The 20,546-nt window shown below is 37.8% G+C and overlaps 1 protein-coding gene across 1 annotated transcript; it reads right to left on the minus strand.

Annotated features, from left to right (window-relative positions):
- Positions 1-3,999: 3,999 nt before the first annotated feature.
- LOC108977906 (ell-associated factor Eaf-like) lies at positions 4,000-4,778 on the minus strand. The gene has a single exon (XM_018947875.1). It carries the CDS (start codon positions 4,762-4,764, stop codon positions 4,105-4,107), a length of 660 nt encoding a protein of 219 aa, XP_018803420.1. The 5' UTR covers positions 4,765-4,778; the 3' UTR covers positions 4,000-4,104.
- Positions 4,779-20,546: the final 15,768 nt, after the last annotated feature.

A 20,546-nucleotide genomic window follows, 5' to 3' on the forward strand; every position in this document is an offset into this window, starting at 1 on the left:
GCAGGATAACTCTTGCCAACAGGTGCTACTTCGGACTGAATAGGCAATTGAGAAGCAAAGTCCTCTCTCGACAAACAAAAACCAAACTCTATAAGTCACTCATAATTCCCGACCTGCTATAGGTGCAGAGGCTTGGACGATGACATCAACTGATGAGTCGACATTGAGACTTGTCGAGAGGCAGGCTAGGCTAGGCTACTTATTCAATCCAAAAAAATTAAAATAGGATGGGTAGTGTGTAGAATTACAAAGAAGCTGAACCCTAAAGTTTGCTTCCGGTGTTTGGAATATGGCCACCTGGTGAAAATCTGCTAAAATTAGACGATAGGAGGACCACAATGAACGCAGTGGCAGGTGACTTCAATGCATGGGAAGTGGAGTGGCTTGCTAAATACCGGTAACAGAAAAACTTTTAAAAAAAGGCCGCGATTCTGTAATAGATATTAAGTTTGCTAGTAGCTCCCGATTGCGGTCGTGTACATTGCAAGTGAGCGACTTGCACACACAATGACCACTTGGCAATTCTGCTCGAAATTGACAAAACACACAAAATGCCTAAGTCTCTCAAAAAGGTTCAAAATTGATGCTGGAAAGCTGATGACGATATATACAAATTAATGCTAGACGACAATCCGAACTATGCTATAGACATAGAAAAGAAGGGTAAATGCCTTGTTAAACATTTGAGCAAAGCCTGCGATGCCGCTATGTGTAGGAACCACCGCATACTGGTGGAATGAGGCTATTGAAGCTCTAAGGAGTGTCAAAACGGACGACAGACGGCATATTACAAAATGCTAAAGGAGCGCCTTAAACGAAAACGAAATGAACTCAAGGAAGCCATAAAGAAGAGCAAAACCTATTGTTTTAAAGAGCTCTGCAACAAGGTCGAAGAAAACCCGTGGGCAGATGCATATAAAATCGTCATGTCAAAGATTAAAGACCATAAAGAACAAGCGCCTACATGCCCTAGTTTATTAAAGACGGTTGTCCAAACCCTTTTTCCAATGCGATTGCTACAAAGGCTGCAAATAAAAGAATCTGGAGCTATAAACGCACCGCTAGTCACTGACCAAGAAACTATAGAAGAGAGATTCGCAAATACTAAAGCATCAGGCCTAGATGGCATCCCGAATAACGGGCTACTAAATATAGACCCACCCCGTTTACGGGAGCTTACGAGAGGGAGTATTCCCTAAAGTTTGCAAAAAAACAGCGGCTAGAGCTTATACAAAAGTCAAATAAACCAGCAGAGGGAGCCAGGCTCCTACCGACCAAAATGTATGGACACAATGGGGAAAATACTGGAGCGTATAATCAGTATGCGGCTAGAGCAACATGTAGAAAGAGAGCCGCCGGGCTAAGCCGAAAACCAATATGGTTTTCGAAGACACAGGTCAACAATATCTCTTCTTCTTAATTGGCGTAGACACCGCTTACGCGATTATAGCGGAGTTAACAACAGCGCGCCAGTCGTTTCTTCTTTTCGCTACGTGGTGCCAATTGGATATTCCAAGCGTAGCTAGGTCCTTCTCCACCTGATCCTTCCAACGCAGTGGAGGTCTTCCTCTTCCTCTGCTTCCCCCGGCGGGTACAGCGTCGAATACTTTCAATGCTGGAGTGTTTTCGTCCATTCGGACAACATGACCTAGCCAGCGTAGCCGCTGTCTTTCAATTCGCTGAACAATGTCAATGCCGTCATATAACTCATTCAGCACGTCGTTTCATCGACTGCAGTATTCGTTGCCAATGCGCAATCGAAAATAAATCTTTCGCAGAACCTTTCTTTCGAAAACTCGTAACGTTGACTCATCAACAAAATTTAGATGGACACACACGTTGATCAGAAACATGCAAATTTGGGTAGGAAAAAAAAAAAAAACGGAGAAACTGACTGGCATGGCTGCTTCAGAGAGTATTTACACATACATAGTATATGGAGATGACGATGGATTTGACCGCTGTTTTTTGTGGCAAAGGAAATGAGAATGCCCCCTTTTAAAGATAAAAGAGAGGAACTTTTTACAGAGCGGCTAACCCCTGAAAACATTGTACTACACGTTCCCAGCAGATGTGGAGCTTTGTTAAAGAATGGGGCGCAGCAGCCCTAAAAGAGCTTAGATGGAAGGAATGGCGGAGAAAGAGAGATAGACACGTGATCAACGTGGAGTTGAAAAATTATAGATCGAAGAAATGCCTAGCGGCGGTCCCGCAAGGAAAAATAAATAGCTGGAGGAGACGGAGTTAGGGTTTAGTACGTAAGCGTCCTATCCCGCAGGTTCCGCACTTGGTAACAATGTCGGCTCATGTGCGTGTAGGTTAACGTGCATGCCGTCTGAAGCAGGACGGTATTTTTCGAAGATTCCCCCTCCGGTAGTAAAAAAAGAAAAAAAATTATAATTGGTTTGTGTAGGTCAAACCGAGCATTAACAAGTAAGAAAGGGCTAAGTTCGGGTGTCACCGAACATTTTATACCCTCGCATCAAATACCGTATATGTGAAAAGTTTTATTCTGCTATCATCATTGGTTCCTAATGTATATATTATAAAGAGAAGGCATCAGATTGAATTCAAAATAGCGTTATATTGGGAGAAGGCGTGGTTGTGAACCGATTTAACCCATATTTCGCACATGTCATCAGGCTGTTAAGAAACTATTATGTACCGAATTTCATTGAAATCTGTAGAGTACTTCCTGAGATATGGTTTTTGGTCCATAAGTGGGCGACGCCACGCCCATTTTTAATTTTTAAAAAAAGCGTGGATGCAGCTTCCTTCTGACATTTCTTCCGTAAAATTTAGTGTTTCTGACGTTTTTTGTTAGTCAGTGAACGTACTTTTACTTTACGTTTTTAGTGATTTTTAACATAACCTTTGTATGGGAGGTGGGCGTGGTTATTATCCGATTTCTTCCATTTTTGAACTGTATATGGAAATGCCTAAAGGAAACGACTATATACAGTTTGGTTGACATAGCTATAGTAGTTTTCGAGATATGTACAAAAAAGTTACTAGGGGCCGGGGCCACGCCCACTTTTCCAAAAAAAAAGTACGTCCAAATATGCCCTTCCCCAATGCGATCCTGTGTGCCAAATTTCATTTTAATATATTTATTTATGGCTTAGTTATGACACTTTATAGGTTTTCGGTTTCCGCCATTTTGTGGGCGTGGCAGTGGGCCGATTTTGCCCATCTTCGAACTTAACCTTCTTATGGAGCCAAGAAATACGTGTACCAAATTTCATCATGATATCTCAACTTTTACTCAAGTTACAGCTTGCACGGACGGACAGACAGGCGGCCGGACGAACAGACAGACATTCGGATTTCAACTCTACTCGTCATCCTGATCACTTTGGTATATATAACGCAATATCTGACTCTTTTAGTTTTAGGACTTACAAACAAAGGTTATGTGAACAAAACTAGAATACTGTCTTTAGCAACTTAGTTGCGAGAGTATAAAAATCCACGTGCTTGTGCTTGTTATACAATTCTGCTAAGGAAAATTGTGGGTATGCTTAACTATTGCTAATTTTATTCGTTCACACCGTACACTTTGGTCGACACGAAATACACGAGAGCTGCAGTAACCATAATTTTGTTTACCTACTTCCACTTTTAGGAAACCTCTTCATTCTATCATTGCTTTTTTCATGCTAAACAAGCTCCACCGATGGATAAATTTTATAATAAATCGTAATTGACCAGAAAAAATTAATTAAAGTTAGAAACTTTTAAGACAATGCTTTTCTTAATGCCACGTTTTGGAAAAAATATCGACAAAAGCCTTCAGTCTTTTGCTGGACTAAAGCTCATTTGTTGATAAAAAGCTCTCTCTTGAAGAATGTATTGTTCTAAAGCTATATTAATAAATTACTGTACATTTAAGTGTGAGGTTGAATTTATTAGATTATAAGAATGCCAGTTTTGTCGGAATGAACTATTGAAATAACAAACATGAAACTACAAAATAAATATAAGAACATTGCACGGCTTGTAGAGGGTATGTAATCAAACGGGGTCTCAATAACTGAGGGCAAATGCAAGGAGGAACAGCAAAACAGCTGTAATCGTTGTAAACTGCTCCACTCAGCGGCCACTTTACATGCAATCCTGATGGAAGACCTCTATGTTGTCCCCAGCCACACAAGCAGTGCCGATGGTAGGCATTGGCTGGCAAACACCTCTCAGTTTGGTGCAGACTTCCAAAGCACAATGGCGCAGTGGCGACGCTACAGGCATTGGCGGCGGGGCGAGTGTAACCGAATTGGCGGTGTCGCCACTCAGATGATGCTGCTGCTGGTGTTTCTGCTGTTGGTGCTGCTGCTGCTGATGTGGATGATGGAATTTTAAGAAGACGCTGCCGGTCTTTTTGCCTTCACCGCCACTGCTGCCATGCTGTTGCAACCACATGGCTGTCGGCTGGTGTTGTTGCTTGTAATCGATTGCATGCTCCATTAAATCGGCATGCTGCTCCATGCTAAGCGGCTCCAACGGCAGCTCCACATCGTCGGCGGCGCCCAGTGAGGTCTCGTCAATGGCGCTCTGTAGGAAGAGCTCACGTTCGACGCGCGCGAAATCGACCGGCGACATTTCGGATAGTTGCATGTTTTCGATACCGACATCGGCGCTGCCAGAGTTGAGTGTGTCAAAGGGAAATCGTTTCACTTGTTCATGTGACATATGCCCTTTTTGTTGGCTAGAGCGGTGTTGCTGTTCTTGCAGTTGCTGTAGTTGTTGGTGTTGTTGTGCATGTTCCATCGACTTTAGTAAACCAACACTTTCCAACATCAGCTCGGTCGGCAGCTCGGCTGCGTCAATCGTTTCCATGAAAATCACTTCACAGCAGAGCATTAACGACAACAACAACAACAGCGGCGACTGAGTGGTCAAATGCAGGTTAAGCGCTCTTTGGCTGCTTTTGTAGTTGTAGTTGTTGTACTTGTTGCGCTTGCCTTGCCGCTCAGACATCATTAGCGCTTGGGGGGTTCGGCGCTTTGATGTATTTATAGGCGTGAGTTTTCCCACTTTACCGTTAGTTGGTGTTCAGTTGTACGCTATGCGTTCGCACAGAAGCAGTTCTAAAGCCGTAAGCAAATTGTTGTTGCTTGCTTCAATCTCTTTAATTTCTGTTAGATTTATACAAAATCGTTGTACTTGTTGTTGTAGTGCTTTTATAATTGTGTAGCTTATCGAATTATTTTTCCGCTTGCGTGTGGATTGCTCTGATTTGTTCTGTAAGACTCAACTCACTCGGCGTAAATGGCGTATTTGAGTGGCGCTCGGAAGGCTTATATAGTTTGCTGCATATCGTTAGGCGCACTTGTGTTCCGCGAAGCTGTATAAGCGGCGGCGTGACGTGATTGCTCTGATGACAGTGGCAAATAGATTGTATAATGGCGCTCATGCACATGTGAGCGATTGGGGAGGCGCACACAAGCGTATTTGCTCGTCAAATGCTGACTGTGGCTGGAGAAGCTGAAGCTAAAGTGAGGGAAATTTTATTTCGTTTTTGTACGAATACATGAAAAGTACAATTGGAAATCATTATAAAAATTGAATAAAAAATAAACTCGCTTTGCACTGACCCTCAATTGAATATGTACAGAATGTGAATATATTATTTTTATCTTTTCAAGGAGTATATACGCTGGTGTCCAAGCTGCAAGATTGCGGAACGGACGTTGTATACATCGATAGCAGCTGCCTGAGTTTTACCAATGTTGATTTATACCCAAAGAACTGGGCTGCCTAAGCTCCGTTTCCTATCACTGATAAAAGATTTGCGTGACATTTTTTTCTATAATACAATCTCTACAGGCCTGCTAACACCACTAACACCAATTTCATCTTTTGTGTTCGAATCTTCTGTATACCCGTGAAGAATGATCCATGTAAGGTACATCTGAGTCTAAGGTATACTTTCATAGTAGTCCTGTCCATAGGAGTGCCATTGCTAGCTTCTCCCGATGATTTTCTGTTTCTTTGCGCCTATTGTTCTATTCTTTCCGAGTTTTGACACGACAGGAATTGTCCTATTTTCTTTATTTTGTACAAAGGTATGGTGTGGAGTGAGGTCTAGGTCATCTCATATGCAAAGTCCACATTTTGCCCACTAAAGCCTTGAGTCTAGATATATTATTTTCTCTGCTTTAGCCATGTCCTCGTCAACGTAAAAACATGCTGGTCCCACTAAAGGTACACCCCATTCGGGACCACGAAAAATCGGCATTATCTTATCATATTGGATTTGAGAGGCAATACGCCTTTATAGTAAACAGTGAACTCCCTCATCTGTAGCTTTGTGGAAAGTGTATGCCACATTTGTCTCGCTTGTAGCATACGGATATAAGGGTCTATATTATCAGGTGTTATTCGTTATTGTTGTAAATCTCTGATGCTTTGTTTCGGTCCTCCTATGTTGGCCATTATTCTGGCAGTGTTTTCGCACACTTCCTTAATGTGGACTTTGTAGCTGAGTCTCGCGTCTATCATTACATCAAGGTAGGTCACATGACGATCTAGTATTATTGGTTTGCGCACATCATTAATACGGTAGTTTCTGAAAAAAAACTGTTATGAATCACCTAATAGAAATTCGTCTTGGAGTGATCACCGACATCGATTGAATTCACCATACCATCATTAAAGACTGTTCCTTGGAGCATTCTTGCCAAAAATTTAATTAAATTCATCGACAAACTTCTGCTGTTTTAATCATGGTCGAAAACTGTACAAAATAATCGCTAGAAAATGTTATCGATTAAAGTCCATTCTTTGTCTGATTTTTTTGAGTTACTGTAAACAAATAATGCACGTATGTCAAAACGTTCTGAGAAGGTGTAACATCAAAAATGTCTAAAGTTCGCGTTAAAGTCAGACTATCGTTGCCATATCTAGAAATATAAAGGCAACCCACGTGTTAGATGATTTTCAGCGTACAAATATATTTTTATTGAGGTATTCCTGAAGATTGGTATTAAAAGTAGCGGCCAAAGTTGCGGGTTTTGGAAGCAAATTATCTCATTTGAATTCAGTGAAGTGCAGGGATCTTATGTGTTAGGAAGATATGTAAAAAACTGAACGCACCTTTTCTTTCAGTGGTGGCTTGGAGTTGAATAATTTTTGATAAGTTTTTCACATAAGAGAGACGGATACAACCGAATATTATATGCTCTTTCGCCTTGCAAGAATCGAACCAGGAAAATATTATACCTTAATACCTTACCTCGTTTAGTTTTAGGTGATACCTATAACCGTTAGGTGACCAAAACTATTATACTCTGTAGCAATATGGTGCAAGAGTATTAAAATGATGCAATCACTATGAGTCTTCATTAACTAAATTGTATGGAAGAAATTACTCACCAAACCCCCATATAAAATATCGGAAAATTATTTGCTGCAACTAAGTAAGGTGATATGATGAATCTATAATCTAACTAGAAAAAGTCCGTTTTTGTATTTCTGCCGTTCTTTAAATAACTTGTTTTTGTTATAAACTTTGAATATGTCACATTTAGGCTCCTTTCTTTATTTAGCACGTAAAATGTTTACGATTGAGCCATTTATGCAGTCAGCATAAGACACCATTTATATTTTAAAAGTACCTACGCCATAAAGTATGCAATATAATGTGCTAATAAAGCGTATCCCATAAAAATATGAAGTCTTCTCATTATACATATACATGAAAGCTCACTCTGCGCTTAATGCAGGCTCAACGTGTATTTAAAATTTGTAATACCCTCGTTAATGGGAAGACACGCATTTGTCAAATTACCTATAGGATATAGTATATATAATATGTAATCTTGAGATCATCATTAAGGCGCGTTATCTAACAGTCTTCCTGGGGGGCCAAAGCGGCTAGTTTGCGCAAGATTTCAGCAGAGTTTTATTGCTTTTCTAATGTCCACGCAGGTATGTTTCTATGCGTGTTGTTTGTGTGCATGTGTGGGAGTTCATTCATAGAACTCATTGCAGTGACTTCATTGCCAATTGCCTGTATTTTTTCTGCTTAATCATCGATTTGTGTTGTTGTTATTGTTAGCAGTGTTTTGTATATTTTGTATTTTGTGACGATAATGGAAATTCTGCCGAAGCCATAGAAGGGAACATATTGTAACGGTTACTAAAGGAAGTAATATAAGGGCTTTGTTGCTGAGCAATCAATTCCGCTGTTACATAACCGGTTGAATGCTGTGTATGGAGGCAAAGAATTGTATGCCGCATAACAGTTGAATAGACGCAAGCTTATGTACTAGCGGTCGTGTGTGTTTAATTACCGTTGTAATATATACATACATATTCCTTTTTGACACACTTTTAAGCTTCTGGGTTATTCCTCTGCCGGAATAAGAGGCTGGTGCGATAAGTAATGGATTTTTTAGGTTTTTAATATTTTTTGGAGAAAAACGATTTCACAAGACTCTGGATGTCTTAATTTTATGCGCCTTACTTGGTAATAAAGAGTAAAAGAGCAGTTTCGACAACAGTGTCTCCACAGGGAAGTGTTGAGGTGAGATGATTTGCGAAATTAGGGAACCGTGTTGCTTGGCAATGGCCGAGCTACCAGCGGGCTGCGTAGGCTGAAGCCTAGAGCGACAGATTTCGTTCATAAATTTTTTGTTATTATACTCGCACCAAATTAAAGATTAAGGAATTTGTTGGAAATTAAAATATTTATAAAAATTTAAATATAGTTCTATATACAGTGCGTTTCTATATGCTATATATACATTATACTGCTTCGATATATTGAAATCGTCAGAAAGTGAGATCGGCATAGAGCGGAGAAAACGAGATTTGGGTCACATGTTTATCTCAAAAACAAGATAAAACCATTTGGAAAACTTCGAGTCGATTTTAGTATTGTTTTCGAAATTTTCTGTAGATCAATTTTATATTATAAATCTATAGTGGGTATAATAAAAGTCTCTTTTTCTTATAAATCTAAAGTCTGAACGCAGGATGTACAAAATTATGTGCGAAAAACAGAACTTTCAGTTCAATATTTGTTCTAGTTCTGAAATAACATATTGTTGGATTGAGTGATGTTAAAAAATGCTCAGCGGAGTATAGGAAACAGAAATTAAAATGGAAGAACATAAAGAGATCATTCGCAAAGTTGTAGTAAAATGTTGAGCTCGTAAGCTCCAAAGATGGGAGCTTTGATATAACGTAACCACATATTTGTGTTTTTTAAAGGATAAGGATGACTTAAACCTGCTTCCAGACAAAGTTCAAATAACAAGCCCACTAAACTCTCCAGATTTGCCTATTCGTCTTATTCGCCTGGTATTTCGCCAAATAATGATTGAACTGGTCGAAGAAGACAATAACTTGATAAATTACTTGTTCATGTCTGATGTGGCTCATTTCCATCTAAACGGAAAAGTAAATGCCAAACTGCCGTGCATAGAGTGAACTAAATCCAGAAATAATCCACGAGACGGAACTTCACCTCAAATAAGACAGTTTCATCATCTTTGAATAAAACTTTGTAATAGTAACTGTCAATGAGCACTGTTATTTAACTGTTATTTAACTATGTTTAATGAGCTTTTACACCCAGAACTGTTCGTAAGGCGTATGCTTATCAATATCATTTAGTTTCAGCAAGATGGTGGACCCGCACACATAGCCAGACCGATTATTGCGGAGCTCCAGCGAAAATTTGAATACAAGATCGCCTGACATGACCCAGAAATCTGACTGAATAGAACCAGTGCATTTAATCCGTAACCCGTCAGGCCGCAGTGGCTGAACACAAATGTGATTTACGATCCATAATGTTTATACAATAAAAAAGTTATTAAGGTTTGTTTTTTTTTTCATAATTCGTGCGCCACCTTGTATTATTGAGCGGTTCAGTGCATCAGTATCATTGAAAAAGGTAATTCGGCAGATAATTATAATTAGAAGCAATAAGTTTTCTTCATGTTGTGCTGAATAAATGTCTAAATTCTGTAGGAAATGGCAAAGAACCAAGATAATTCCAAATTTTCTATAAAACCAATTAGGATTTTAATGAATTATAGCCAGTCACTATTTGCCCGTTAGTTTTTCGAAAAGACAGTGATAAGTTGATAACGGTGTGTCGGACTTATGTTTGACAGTTCCAACTTCTTCAAATGATAAAATACCCCTTTGCATAAGATCTGACGTCACCCAAAGTCAAGTAGTCGATGGTCATTTTCGAAAATTTCGATCTTAGAGCTTTGCTTTGTCATCGGAGATGCCGCTAGAGTTCTGGTTGCTGTAAATCAAATTATCAATATCATTTTCTTAAGAGGTCCTATAGCAGAAATCTTCACTGTCTAATAAATTAGTATTTATTTTCACTTTCCATAAAAAAATTTTTTTTATTTCCGTTGGTACCAACGATGGTTTGGAAGGCCCTCTTCAGTCTGTTTATATTAGGGTCTCCTTTACTTTCCAACTTAGTTTAGTTTTGCAAACGTTCCCTGAAGTTTCAGTTTCTGTCTTAAGAAATGAAAAAAGTCATGAATTAATTTTTCCTTTCTGTTTTTTTTTTTAGCCCAGTTACCTAGAGAAATTGTAGCGACCTCTGTGCTCTAGTGATGTAGCAAATTTATTCTTCCACTCAAAACTCACGTCTTGTATGCAGTGACTCTATTTTGGAAGGCATTGATACAACTTAGTCTAACAAATTCCAAGTTTTTGGTGAACTGATTATCTCAACCGAATGTAAATTTTTCTGGCCTTTTATCAAAATACATTTCCTTTAGTTTGAAAAGTATTCTCCAATGAAGCAAGATACTTTCAATGGTCAACTAGTGTCATAACCGGTGTACCCTAATAATATATACATAAGTTCATATGTGGTTACAAATGTATTGGTTAGTCGTGTTCTCTTCGCGCTTATTGTGTCTATATTTGAATGTATATGTGTCTTAGGAAATAACAGTTGTAATGCTAATTAAGTCATATAAATAGACGAACATGAAACAAAATAATTAATTGTATGTTTTATCACTTGACTGTTATAATACAATTTTATTCGCTGGCGCTACTTTCGTGAAGTTTTTTGGACATTTTAAAAAATTGTTGTCTTCATTAATTTCTTGAAGGCAATAAGAATATGAAGAAGGAGATAATTACATGTCACATTCTCGGCGTTCTTTCTCAGGCGCTTAAATGGTAACTCAGATCAAATATTTGGATGGATTGTTGCTATGTCATATACATACGTAGACATTTTTCTGAAGTCTTTACAGGAATCGGATCAATCAATTAGGTATTTTAAATAGGAATGGAGTGTAAATATTAGCTTATAAGCTTTGTTTATTACTCTTTTTTTTATTTTTTTTGTCTGTAGGTATGAATTACGTAATTTTTTTATTACAGTTAGAGACTAACATTTGTTGGTTTGGATCAGTGTCCACTAAATTCCTCATTATTTTAGAGTATATGCGCAACATAGTTTAAGAGACGTAGCACATAACCCATATACATATGGCCAAAGAGTGATGAAATTATAGAAACAACTAGAAATAAAATTGCTGTTGTTCATGCCGTTGCGACATTAAATGACAGTTTTGTATTTGAAGAAGTTATTTCAATATAATGACCAAGTCACTTACTGAAAAACCATGAAAATAAGTGCGTACATCAACAAACCTCTCTAAAAATGCGCTTACCAACAAAGTGTGGAAAAAATCTGCAGTTTTCCTGCTTGAATAGAAATATCTCTCCTCATCGCATTTTCAGCAATCGCTTTACAAGCTTACTCTAATATTGTTTACAAGACTTCCGCTCTATTTCACTTATCTTGTTTTTGTTGTTGTTTAACATATTTATTGTGAGCCATATTGTGAAAATCTGTCGCTCCAACAGCTTCATATAATGGCAATATCTAGTTGAGGCAGGGCAAATGGGCGCAGCCGATGAAGGCCCTATTAAATGTAATTGCCTACTATTAGGCGCATCACATGTATTCGCTGGTAATTGGGGACAATACGGACTTCAGCCATTATACACATATCAATGAACAACAATGGCGTGCTGACAAAGAGCAAGTCAAGAGAACTTGGCGTGGATGGTTTGTGGAATAGTAATCGAAATGCGGAAGCAAACTTCATGCCAAGTGGACAGATTTTAAAAGAACAAAAGCAATTTGGTAATAGCTTTTAAAGTTTCAGCGGGTTGAAATTAAACTAGTCAACAGAGTCACATACTTTATTCCATCATTTACGATAATATGAGACATCGATATGACGATGCTTTGTGCCCTTTGAATAATCTTTTTCTAGAATATACTAAAAGGCCGGTGAACAAATGTTGCGTTCACTTAGCACAAAGCTTTACCTGGAAGGCATTGTTTGTAATTTGCTAGAATATTACTATTATGTTATTCATAGATGCGAGTATTCACCGATACATTATTATTCCATATTTTTTGTTTGACTTACTTTCCTTGAAGATTTGCGAACACATTTTTTGAATTTCTCTGAAGTTGATCTTAGTATGGTAATTTCTTAAAATAGATTGAAAATATTTTTCACACAAATGTCTCTACTTAGCAGCTTTGTTTGCAGAAAATTCATTATTAAACTCTGAGTAATCCTTGCTGTTGAATGACAGCATCTTATATCGACCTGCTCGTTCCGGTTGTGTAAAAATTGATTATGGATTGGTTTAAAATGTGAGAAACTTAAAAAAAGGTTCCTTAATCATGCCTGTGTAAAAAGAATACTCAAATCAAACTCATTTCATATACATAACTAAGTGTCCAAAATGGTTTTTAACTATTTCAGTAAAAAGTCCAATTTGGTCAGACTATGTTTTGAGTTCATGAAATACTAAGTTATACTGTTTAGAAAAATAGTAATGCAAGGCATAGATTCATGTTACTACCGTCGATGATACTGTCAATTTAAACTCTCTCAGGCCACTAAGCACACCAGAAGTTGTTTAAAACCGTACTCCTTAGGGGTTTGGGAACATGACTAGAGCAACGGCGCTAAACTTTTGGAAAGAGACCGAATAATAACTAAAACTATGTAAAATTCAATTGCTATAACTTAAAACCGAATTCGCAATTAACTAGGTAAAATGCAGAAACGATTGAGCATAGGACATGATCTCAGGATGAGAAAATGCATATATTATATTCCATAAAAAATAACCTTCCGATGTTTTTTGGCTGTAATTTTTTTAAAAAATGAAAAACTTTGATTTTGCTTGTGGATTATTTTTATTTCGTCTTTTAAATTTTTTTAAATGAAGTCCAGAATATGATATCATGTAAATGGCCGCCGCCACAGTTGATTGTCATTTGAGTCCTTTTTATGGCATTTTCCATCACTTTGGCCAGAACTTCCGGCGATAGGTCCTCACATTCTTGGCAGTTTTTGTCTTTGAGAGCTGCAAGAGTCTGAGGCTGTCTGACATAAAGCCGCGACATGTTTTCTAATCCAAATTCATCAAGTTGTGGCAAAAAGAACTCCTTGATCATTGCTCAGTAGCGCTCACCACTCTCAGTAACCGTTTGGCCCGTGACGTCTTCGAAGAAAATAGATCCGATGACTTCTCCAGCGAAAACAGCACACCATACAGTGACTTTGAGTGGGTATAATGACTCTTCATGGGTTGCACGCGGATTTTCAGTGTCTCAGAAGCATAAAATTTGCTTATTTACGTACCCGCTAGGATGAAAATGGACCCCATCACTTGTTAGTGATTAAGGATGGCTTGAGCGTATGTTAGACGCGATTGGCGGTCAGCAGCTAACAGCTGATGCACCATCTGGATGGAAACATCCTCAAATCTCGTGCCAAAACTCGCTGTATACACCGTCGACTGATACCCATTTGCGTAGCACGTCGTTTGGTCGATGTCGACGGCGCTTCCATGACATCCTCGGCAACAGCAGCAATATTCTCTGCAGAACGGCTACTCCGTGGACTGCCTGGCAGCATCTCGTGTTGTACCAGTCTCTTCGAGGCGAGCGGCTAAACATCGCAGTGTTTCAGCAGTAGGCGTCGGACGGCCAGGAAATCTGCAACGAAATTCATGTTGCGTCAAAGTCACCGACCGATTACTGGTCAAATAAATAGTCACCAATAACCCGCGCTCTGGAGCAGTGTTGCGTACCTTTAATTATTTTCGCGTATTTCGCATGTGTTTACTACACAAATGTCAAAACAGAACTGACATTAGAGGTCAGTTGCAAAAGTTATAGCATGCTCTGATAGGTACTTCTGCGCCACCCTGTATTTAATATTCCCATTTTTTACCTTTTCCATATTTTTGGTATTCAACAGCTTAATAAAAAATAGCATGAAGAGTATGCATGGGTGCGAGTGCGATACATCGATTAGAGCGATATTCATAGTTTTTAACACAGTTTTTGTAGTAGTCAATTGCTTAAAAATGAGGCTCAGTCCCCACGAATATGTCTTTTTGTCGTTAAATTTACTTTCAGCGAGTATTGTCTTAAAGTGTAAAATCAAGTTAAGTATATGGCGGGAACTCGAAAGTCCAATATCCAAATATTCTTGAACGATATGCCCAACAGATTCGTAATAAACTGCATTGAATATCATCGTGGTTGAAACTACATGGTCCATATGAAATATAGCAAAACATTACGGGGTTACATGCGTTTACGGATTTCAAAAAATCGAATTTTTGGTTCTTATTAAATTTTGCAACGCCTCTAGAATATTGTCCTACATTTTTAAGTTGATCTTCGCAATGCGCTTATGCTTTTCTTACGGCACGGATATCGGGAGCTTGCAAGCGCACTGCGCATCGATCAATGTGCCACACGTTTTAAGAGCGGTAGGAGGACAAAATATTGAATATCTTTGGAATGGTATGAATGAAGAACAATTTTTTTTTTGCAGATTATTAAAGCTTAAAAAATTACAATTGTTTAACAGAAAATTATGTAAAATATTATTATTTAAACAAAAGGACCATGGAAGAGTTTTATAATATACCACGAACATTTTTCTTTGACTTCGCAAAATTTCAGCGATGTATCTCCAGTAGTTTATGAGAAAATAATTTCACAATTTTATCATCCTCTAAATTTCAATCTTCACTAAATTTCAATCTGAACAAAAAAAAAAAAAAAAAAAAAAAAAAATTTGACGAAATATGTATATATTAAGGGGTATGCGTCTGGTCTCCCCCCTAATGAACTGTTAATTTTCAAAATCGGTGGTATTCCTCTGGATCACTTGGGTGGGGATTTTTAATTATAAGATTTGTATGTGCTAGTTAACAAATTCAGTGAAGCTTAATGTGTGAGGATGACTTCCAAATTGTCATTGAAACAGTAAACTTAAAAAATTGTTGGTTATTTGAGCCTTTTACATCAAACTCTAACGAATTCAAGCCACAAATGGAGTGCTAGGCTTCAAAAAATATCAAAACAGTTTTTTGTAGAGCGTATTATTCAACACATTAAGACATTATGTATCACCGGTTTACCTCCGCATGGGACTACAAAATCTGTATAATATTTCAATATGCTCTCCAAATTGTTTAGCGTAAGTTATTTGTGCCACCACTTGTAAACAAATCCACAAAGACGGTGTCAACTTCAAATAATACTACAAAAACAAGAGTATTTACTTAACGGTATTGTGAGAAGAAGGGGGACAAATTTTTGCAACACGTCTTTTCGCTGTGAAACGCCCACCTTGACAAGTTTATCCGCTATCATTTCCGGTACTCCCACACACATATTTTGGAAGACAGTAAAAATATACCGTTAAGCAGACGCATATATGTATATGTGTGGAGGAAAGTGATGTAATCGTGTATGAAAAGAATATATGAAAGAGGTTGTCGCGAAATTCAACCTAAAAAGTGTGCAAACAAAAAATGCGTGGATGAGAAGATGGCGGGATGCTGGAGTTAGTTGCTACGTAAGCCGGAAATGCTGACGACAGGCTGTTCATAATGTTGCGTGTAATTGCTGCTATTGAAAGTAAAATTAAGTGAGATAAGGCGGAAGCTTTCTACGGGTATGTTCTTTTGAAGAACGTGGGTGTCTTCGATGTAAATACAAACTTTTATGGCGGTTATACGCTTTTGTATGGAAGATTTCATGGAGGAAATTTAAAATACTTTAAATGTGCGATTCAAAGAATAATGGGCGCTTTGCTGGACTTTAAATTTTAATTATTTTTTGGTGGCTGCTGGCGTTAATTCGAAATTTTATATCTAATTTACATGCTATATTACGACTAATTATATCCCCGCAGCATGTAGCATAGAAAATAATAGTTATGTGCAGCTTGTGTATGCAACACTTATTTTTAAGGAATATATAAAGGACGAGACGAGGTCGTAAAATGTTTAAAGTACATATCGCATATACCACTAAAGCGATTCTCTACAGCATCCCGTTTTACGAAGTGAAGTTATATGAAGTTATGTGAGTTATAGTGACGACTAAAAGTGCCTCTGAATTGAATTTGTTTGGCAGGGCTAAATTGCGCATTGGCAGTGATACCGCCAACTTTTGCGTGAAATTTCACATCTAACGAACTAGCTCACAAATATTAACCAAATTTAGTGAATGACACATTCCTATTTTAGGGTGTACACAAAATCGGTCCACAACCAAATAACACGGTTAATAACAATCAGTAAAACCATTTCTTTCGTATTAAATTTAACTTTTCAAACCCCGGAATAGCGAGTATGTGGACCCCAGAGCCAATGGCTGACTAATTACTGAAAATATCAGAGAGCATATTCTCCTCGTAATCATGTGACTTTAGGGTAAAATGTGGTCAAGACTACGTGAGCACATACATACCTACAATAAAGAGGAATCTATCGCCTACCCAAGTTCTCTTATGACTACCATAAAGATGTTTCAATTTCCATGTGACCTAGATTGGCTTATCAATCAATCCCTCGCTCAGTCTCAATCAGTGTTTGTTCAACACCCGAAGATAATTTACCGCCTGCGAATATCTCAAATTAGGAGAATCTAAAAGTAAGTAAATTTAGTCCACATTTTCCTCAAAATCACAATATACAAAGGAGAGAGATGAAGTCGATTCGGATCTCTGTCGATCCTCATGTTCGGTTACATGCCAACTTTGCTCTTGTTATACCCTTGCAACCAGTTGCTGCAGAGTATTATAGTTTTGTTCACCTAGCGGTTGTACATATCACCTAAAACTAATTGAGATAGATATAGGGTTATGTCTATATATAAATATATATAAATGATCAGGATAACGAGGAAAGTTGAAATACGGTTGATTGTCTGTCTGTCTGTCCGTCCGTAAGTGCAAACTGTAACTTGAGTAAAAATTAAGATATAATGATGGTACACAGGTTTCTAGTACATAAAATACTCGAGTTTGTATATAGGCGTAATCGGACCACTGCCACGCCCATAAATCACCAATAACCGAAAACACATAAAGTGCCATAACTAAGCATTAATTTGGCACAGGTGATCGCAGTAGGAAGGGGCATCTGTAGGAAAACCAAGAGAAAACGTTAACTTCGGCTACACCGAAGCTAATATACCATTCACAGGTGCATTTCTTTTAGCAGCTATGTATCCAGTTTGTATGGTAGCTATAGATATAGTAATCCGATCTGAAAAATTTTGTCGGAGATTATGTTATTACCTTAAGGAGATATTCTAGTCTAGAGATTTGAAAAAAACGATTGTTTTTTTTTTATATACAAAAATATCTCCCTAAGAGCATTTTTCAAAACTCAAATTATTTTCAAAGTTATAGCCATTTTAGTGACGTGGCAACTAGGCCGGTTGAGCGAACTATCTATGTATCTATTACGCTGCCCGAAACTTAACGTAAAACTTTTTTTTCTCAAAACTCCTTTTTTTGATGCGGAAGCCACAATATTTTAAATTCTAATCAGTCGATTTATTTGAAATTTGGCATAAATATTCTTGAAATATATCTCTATCATCAGAAGCAACAAAAATAAAAATTTTATATTTATAATATTTAAAAAAATCGACAAAATTGAAAAATTAGTAAAAAAAACGCCCTTTTTTTTTTGAGCAGCCGCCATTTTATGCAATATTTTTTTTTAGGTTTGCTGCTTCATGCGACATTCCTACTCATTAAGAATCTGTCATTGTTTTATTTTTCAGATGACGGCAAGGGTAGAAATCAGATGAGGACATGGGGGCAACTTTTCTTCAAGGACGCATAACTCGATGAAAATAAATGTTTTTTTTGATATTTTCTTTGTGTATTCTTCTAAATTTAATAAACAAATGATAAAAAAAAACGGATAGTAAAAATATCTCGCGCTTCTTTTTTCTTAATTTTTGAAAAAAGCTCAAAATTCGAGCTTCTAGACTAGAATACCCCCTTAAGCAGTATTCCATGTCAAATTTCGTAAATACAAAAGCTTGATTCCGATCGTTCGGTTTGTGTGGCAGCTATATGTTATAGTGGTCTAATATAGGCAGTTCTGGCAAATAAGCAGCTTCTTGAAGAGAAAATGACGTTTACAAAATTTCAAAATTATATGTTAAAAACTGAGGGACTAGTTCGTATATATATAGACAGACAGACAAACGGACAGACAGACATGGCTAAATCGACTCAGCTCGACAAGCTAACCATTTATATATATACTTTATAGGGTCTCCGACCCTTCCTTCTGGGTGTTACAAACATCGTGACAAACTTAATACATCCTGTTCAGGGTATACAAATTTGAAAAAGTGGGCGTGGTCTCACCCCCTAATATGTTTTATATGCATATCTCCTAAACCACTAACCGAATTCGCCAGCAATTTACAAAAGCTCCTACCGAAATGTGAAAATGGATAAAATCGGATGAAAACCCCGCTCACTCCCCATATAACGGTACTGCTCAAAACTGCTAAAAGCGCGATACGTCAACAAATAAATCCGCCAGAAACTTATATGAATACTAAAACTAAAGAGTTTTTCGAAATAAAGCTACCCTCTACATTGTTGAATACTCTTAGAAAATATGTATTTAATTCCATTAATCTGTAATTAGTTGTTCTAGCCACAATAGCATGGGCTTTCATACTTCTATGAGTTCACTCCTTGCGCTTTCACTTCTTCCTTCAACTTTTTTTCCACAGCCTCTTACACACTATTGCTTTCTTATTAAAATTATTATTTCATACACACACTTCAGGAAATATGTCTATCTTACCGTCGACTGTATCTTTCATTTTCCATTCGAGTAATTTCTGTTATTTTCATTCAATAGACAGTATTTTTTCAATTTCACAAAGCGAACGTGACGCTCATTGTTAAGCGAAGACAGCTGAACTTTTGTTGCCGCGCGTTTTTTTATGTCTTCACGGAGGCAGAGTGAGGCGCGATGTGTCAATGTCACACATTAACGCAAAGGACGCAGCCGAGACATGGGAGCTGGCGGGTACACCTGCAGATGCACGTTTATATGACGTCTCTTCAATGGAAAACTAATGAGACAGGCACCAGAGATGTCGGTGAAAAGTAGGCCCTCAGGACTGCACAATCCCCAGAGGCAGCTGTGAAGCAATGCCATGTGAGACCGCCGAATTTGCAACACATGTGAATAAAAACCCGGGGAATTGGAGTATTGGCACAGTCTTGTAAAATAAAAATTCAAACTTTTTTTTATTTAACGAATAAATAAAAGGCAAATAACCAAATTGGTCGCACTTCAGCTGTCAAATACGTATATGTTCCATGTTGTTTTTTTGTGAGCTTAATATGTATACAAAGGAGAACTTTTGTATTAAACTAGGGCAGTGGCTGGGTAAATAATATTTTGAAAATTAATTAAGAAACAGGACTATCCTTCGACACTGTGCCAAATTTGAGCGCGCTCTGGCAACCAATTTGTTTTTAGCAGCTGCTTAGGGTTAACCGTCTACCTCAGTAGTTCGTTGCGATTTTTACAATGGATAAAAATATCGAATAAAGAATTTCAAATTTTGTATTTTGAAACAAATTAGCTTGAAATCGTCAGGCAAGCTTTAAAGAGATGGTAAGAGAGCTCATCATCTCTAGCGAGTTCGTTCGAATGATTTTTTGGATATTTGGGTATAAAACACGTTCTTGCTCGACTTGTTCCGATAAAGCTGAAATGTTTTGAAAAGGAGTACCGCAAAGGTCTATTTGGACATGGTTGATCGAGCAAATCCCGATCCGACATTCATGGAGGGATAATTGCCGATGAGACATGGGTTTACGAGTTTGACATGCAAACAAGTCGACAGTCATCGGAAATGATGGAAAAACGAGTAGAAACCAAAACAACTAGATCAAATTCGCACAAAAATAAAGGTGATGCTCATTGCTTTGTTTTTAGATATTTATGATTTGATCCATCATGAACTTATTCCGGTAAATGGCCGGAATTGTGGAAGAACAATCCGCGGATTTTACAAGATGATAATGCACCACCGCACCGAGCCACGATAGTGATAGAATTCAAAGTCAAAAACGCAATGAATCGCATCGATCAACCACCGTATATACCAGAAATGGCTCCATGTGATTATTTTTTGCTCTCCAAACTAA

Source organism: Bactrocera latifrons, unplaced genomic scaffold, assembly GCF_001853355.1.
Source record: "Bactrocera latifrons isolate USDA-ARS-PBARC rearing strain unplaced genomic scaffold, ASM185335v1 scaffold_97, whole genome shotgun sequence".
In the NCBI taxonomy this organism is placed as follows: Eukaryota; Metazoa; Arthropoda; class Insecta; order Diptera; family Tephritidae; genus Bactrocera; species Bactrocera latifrons.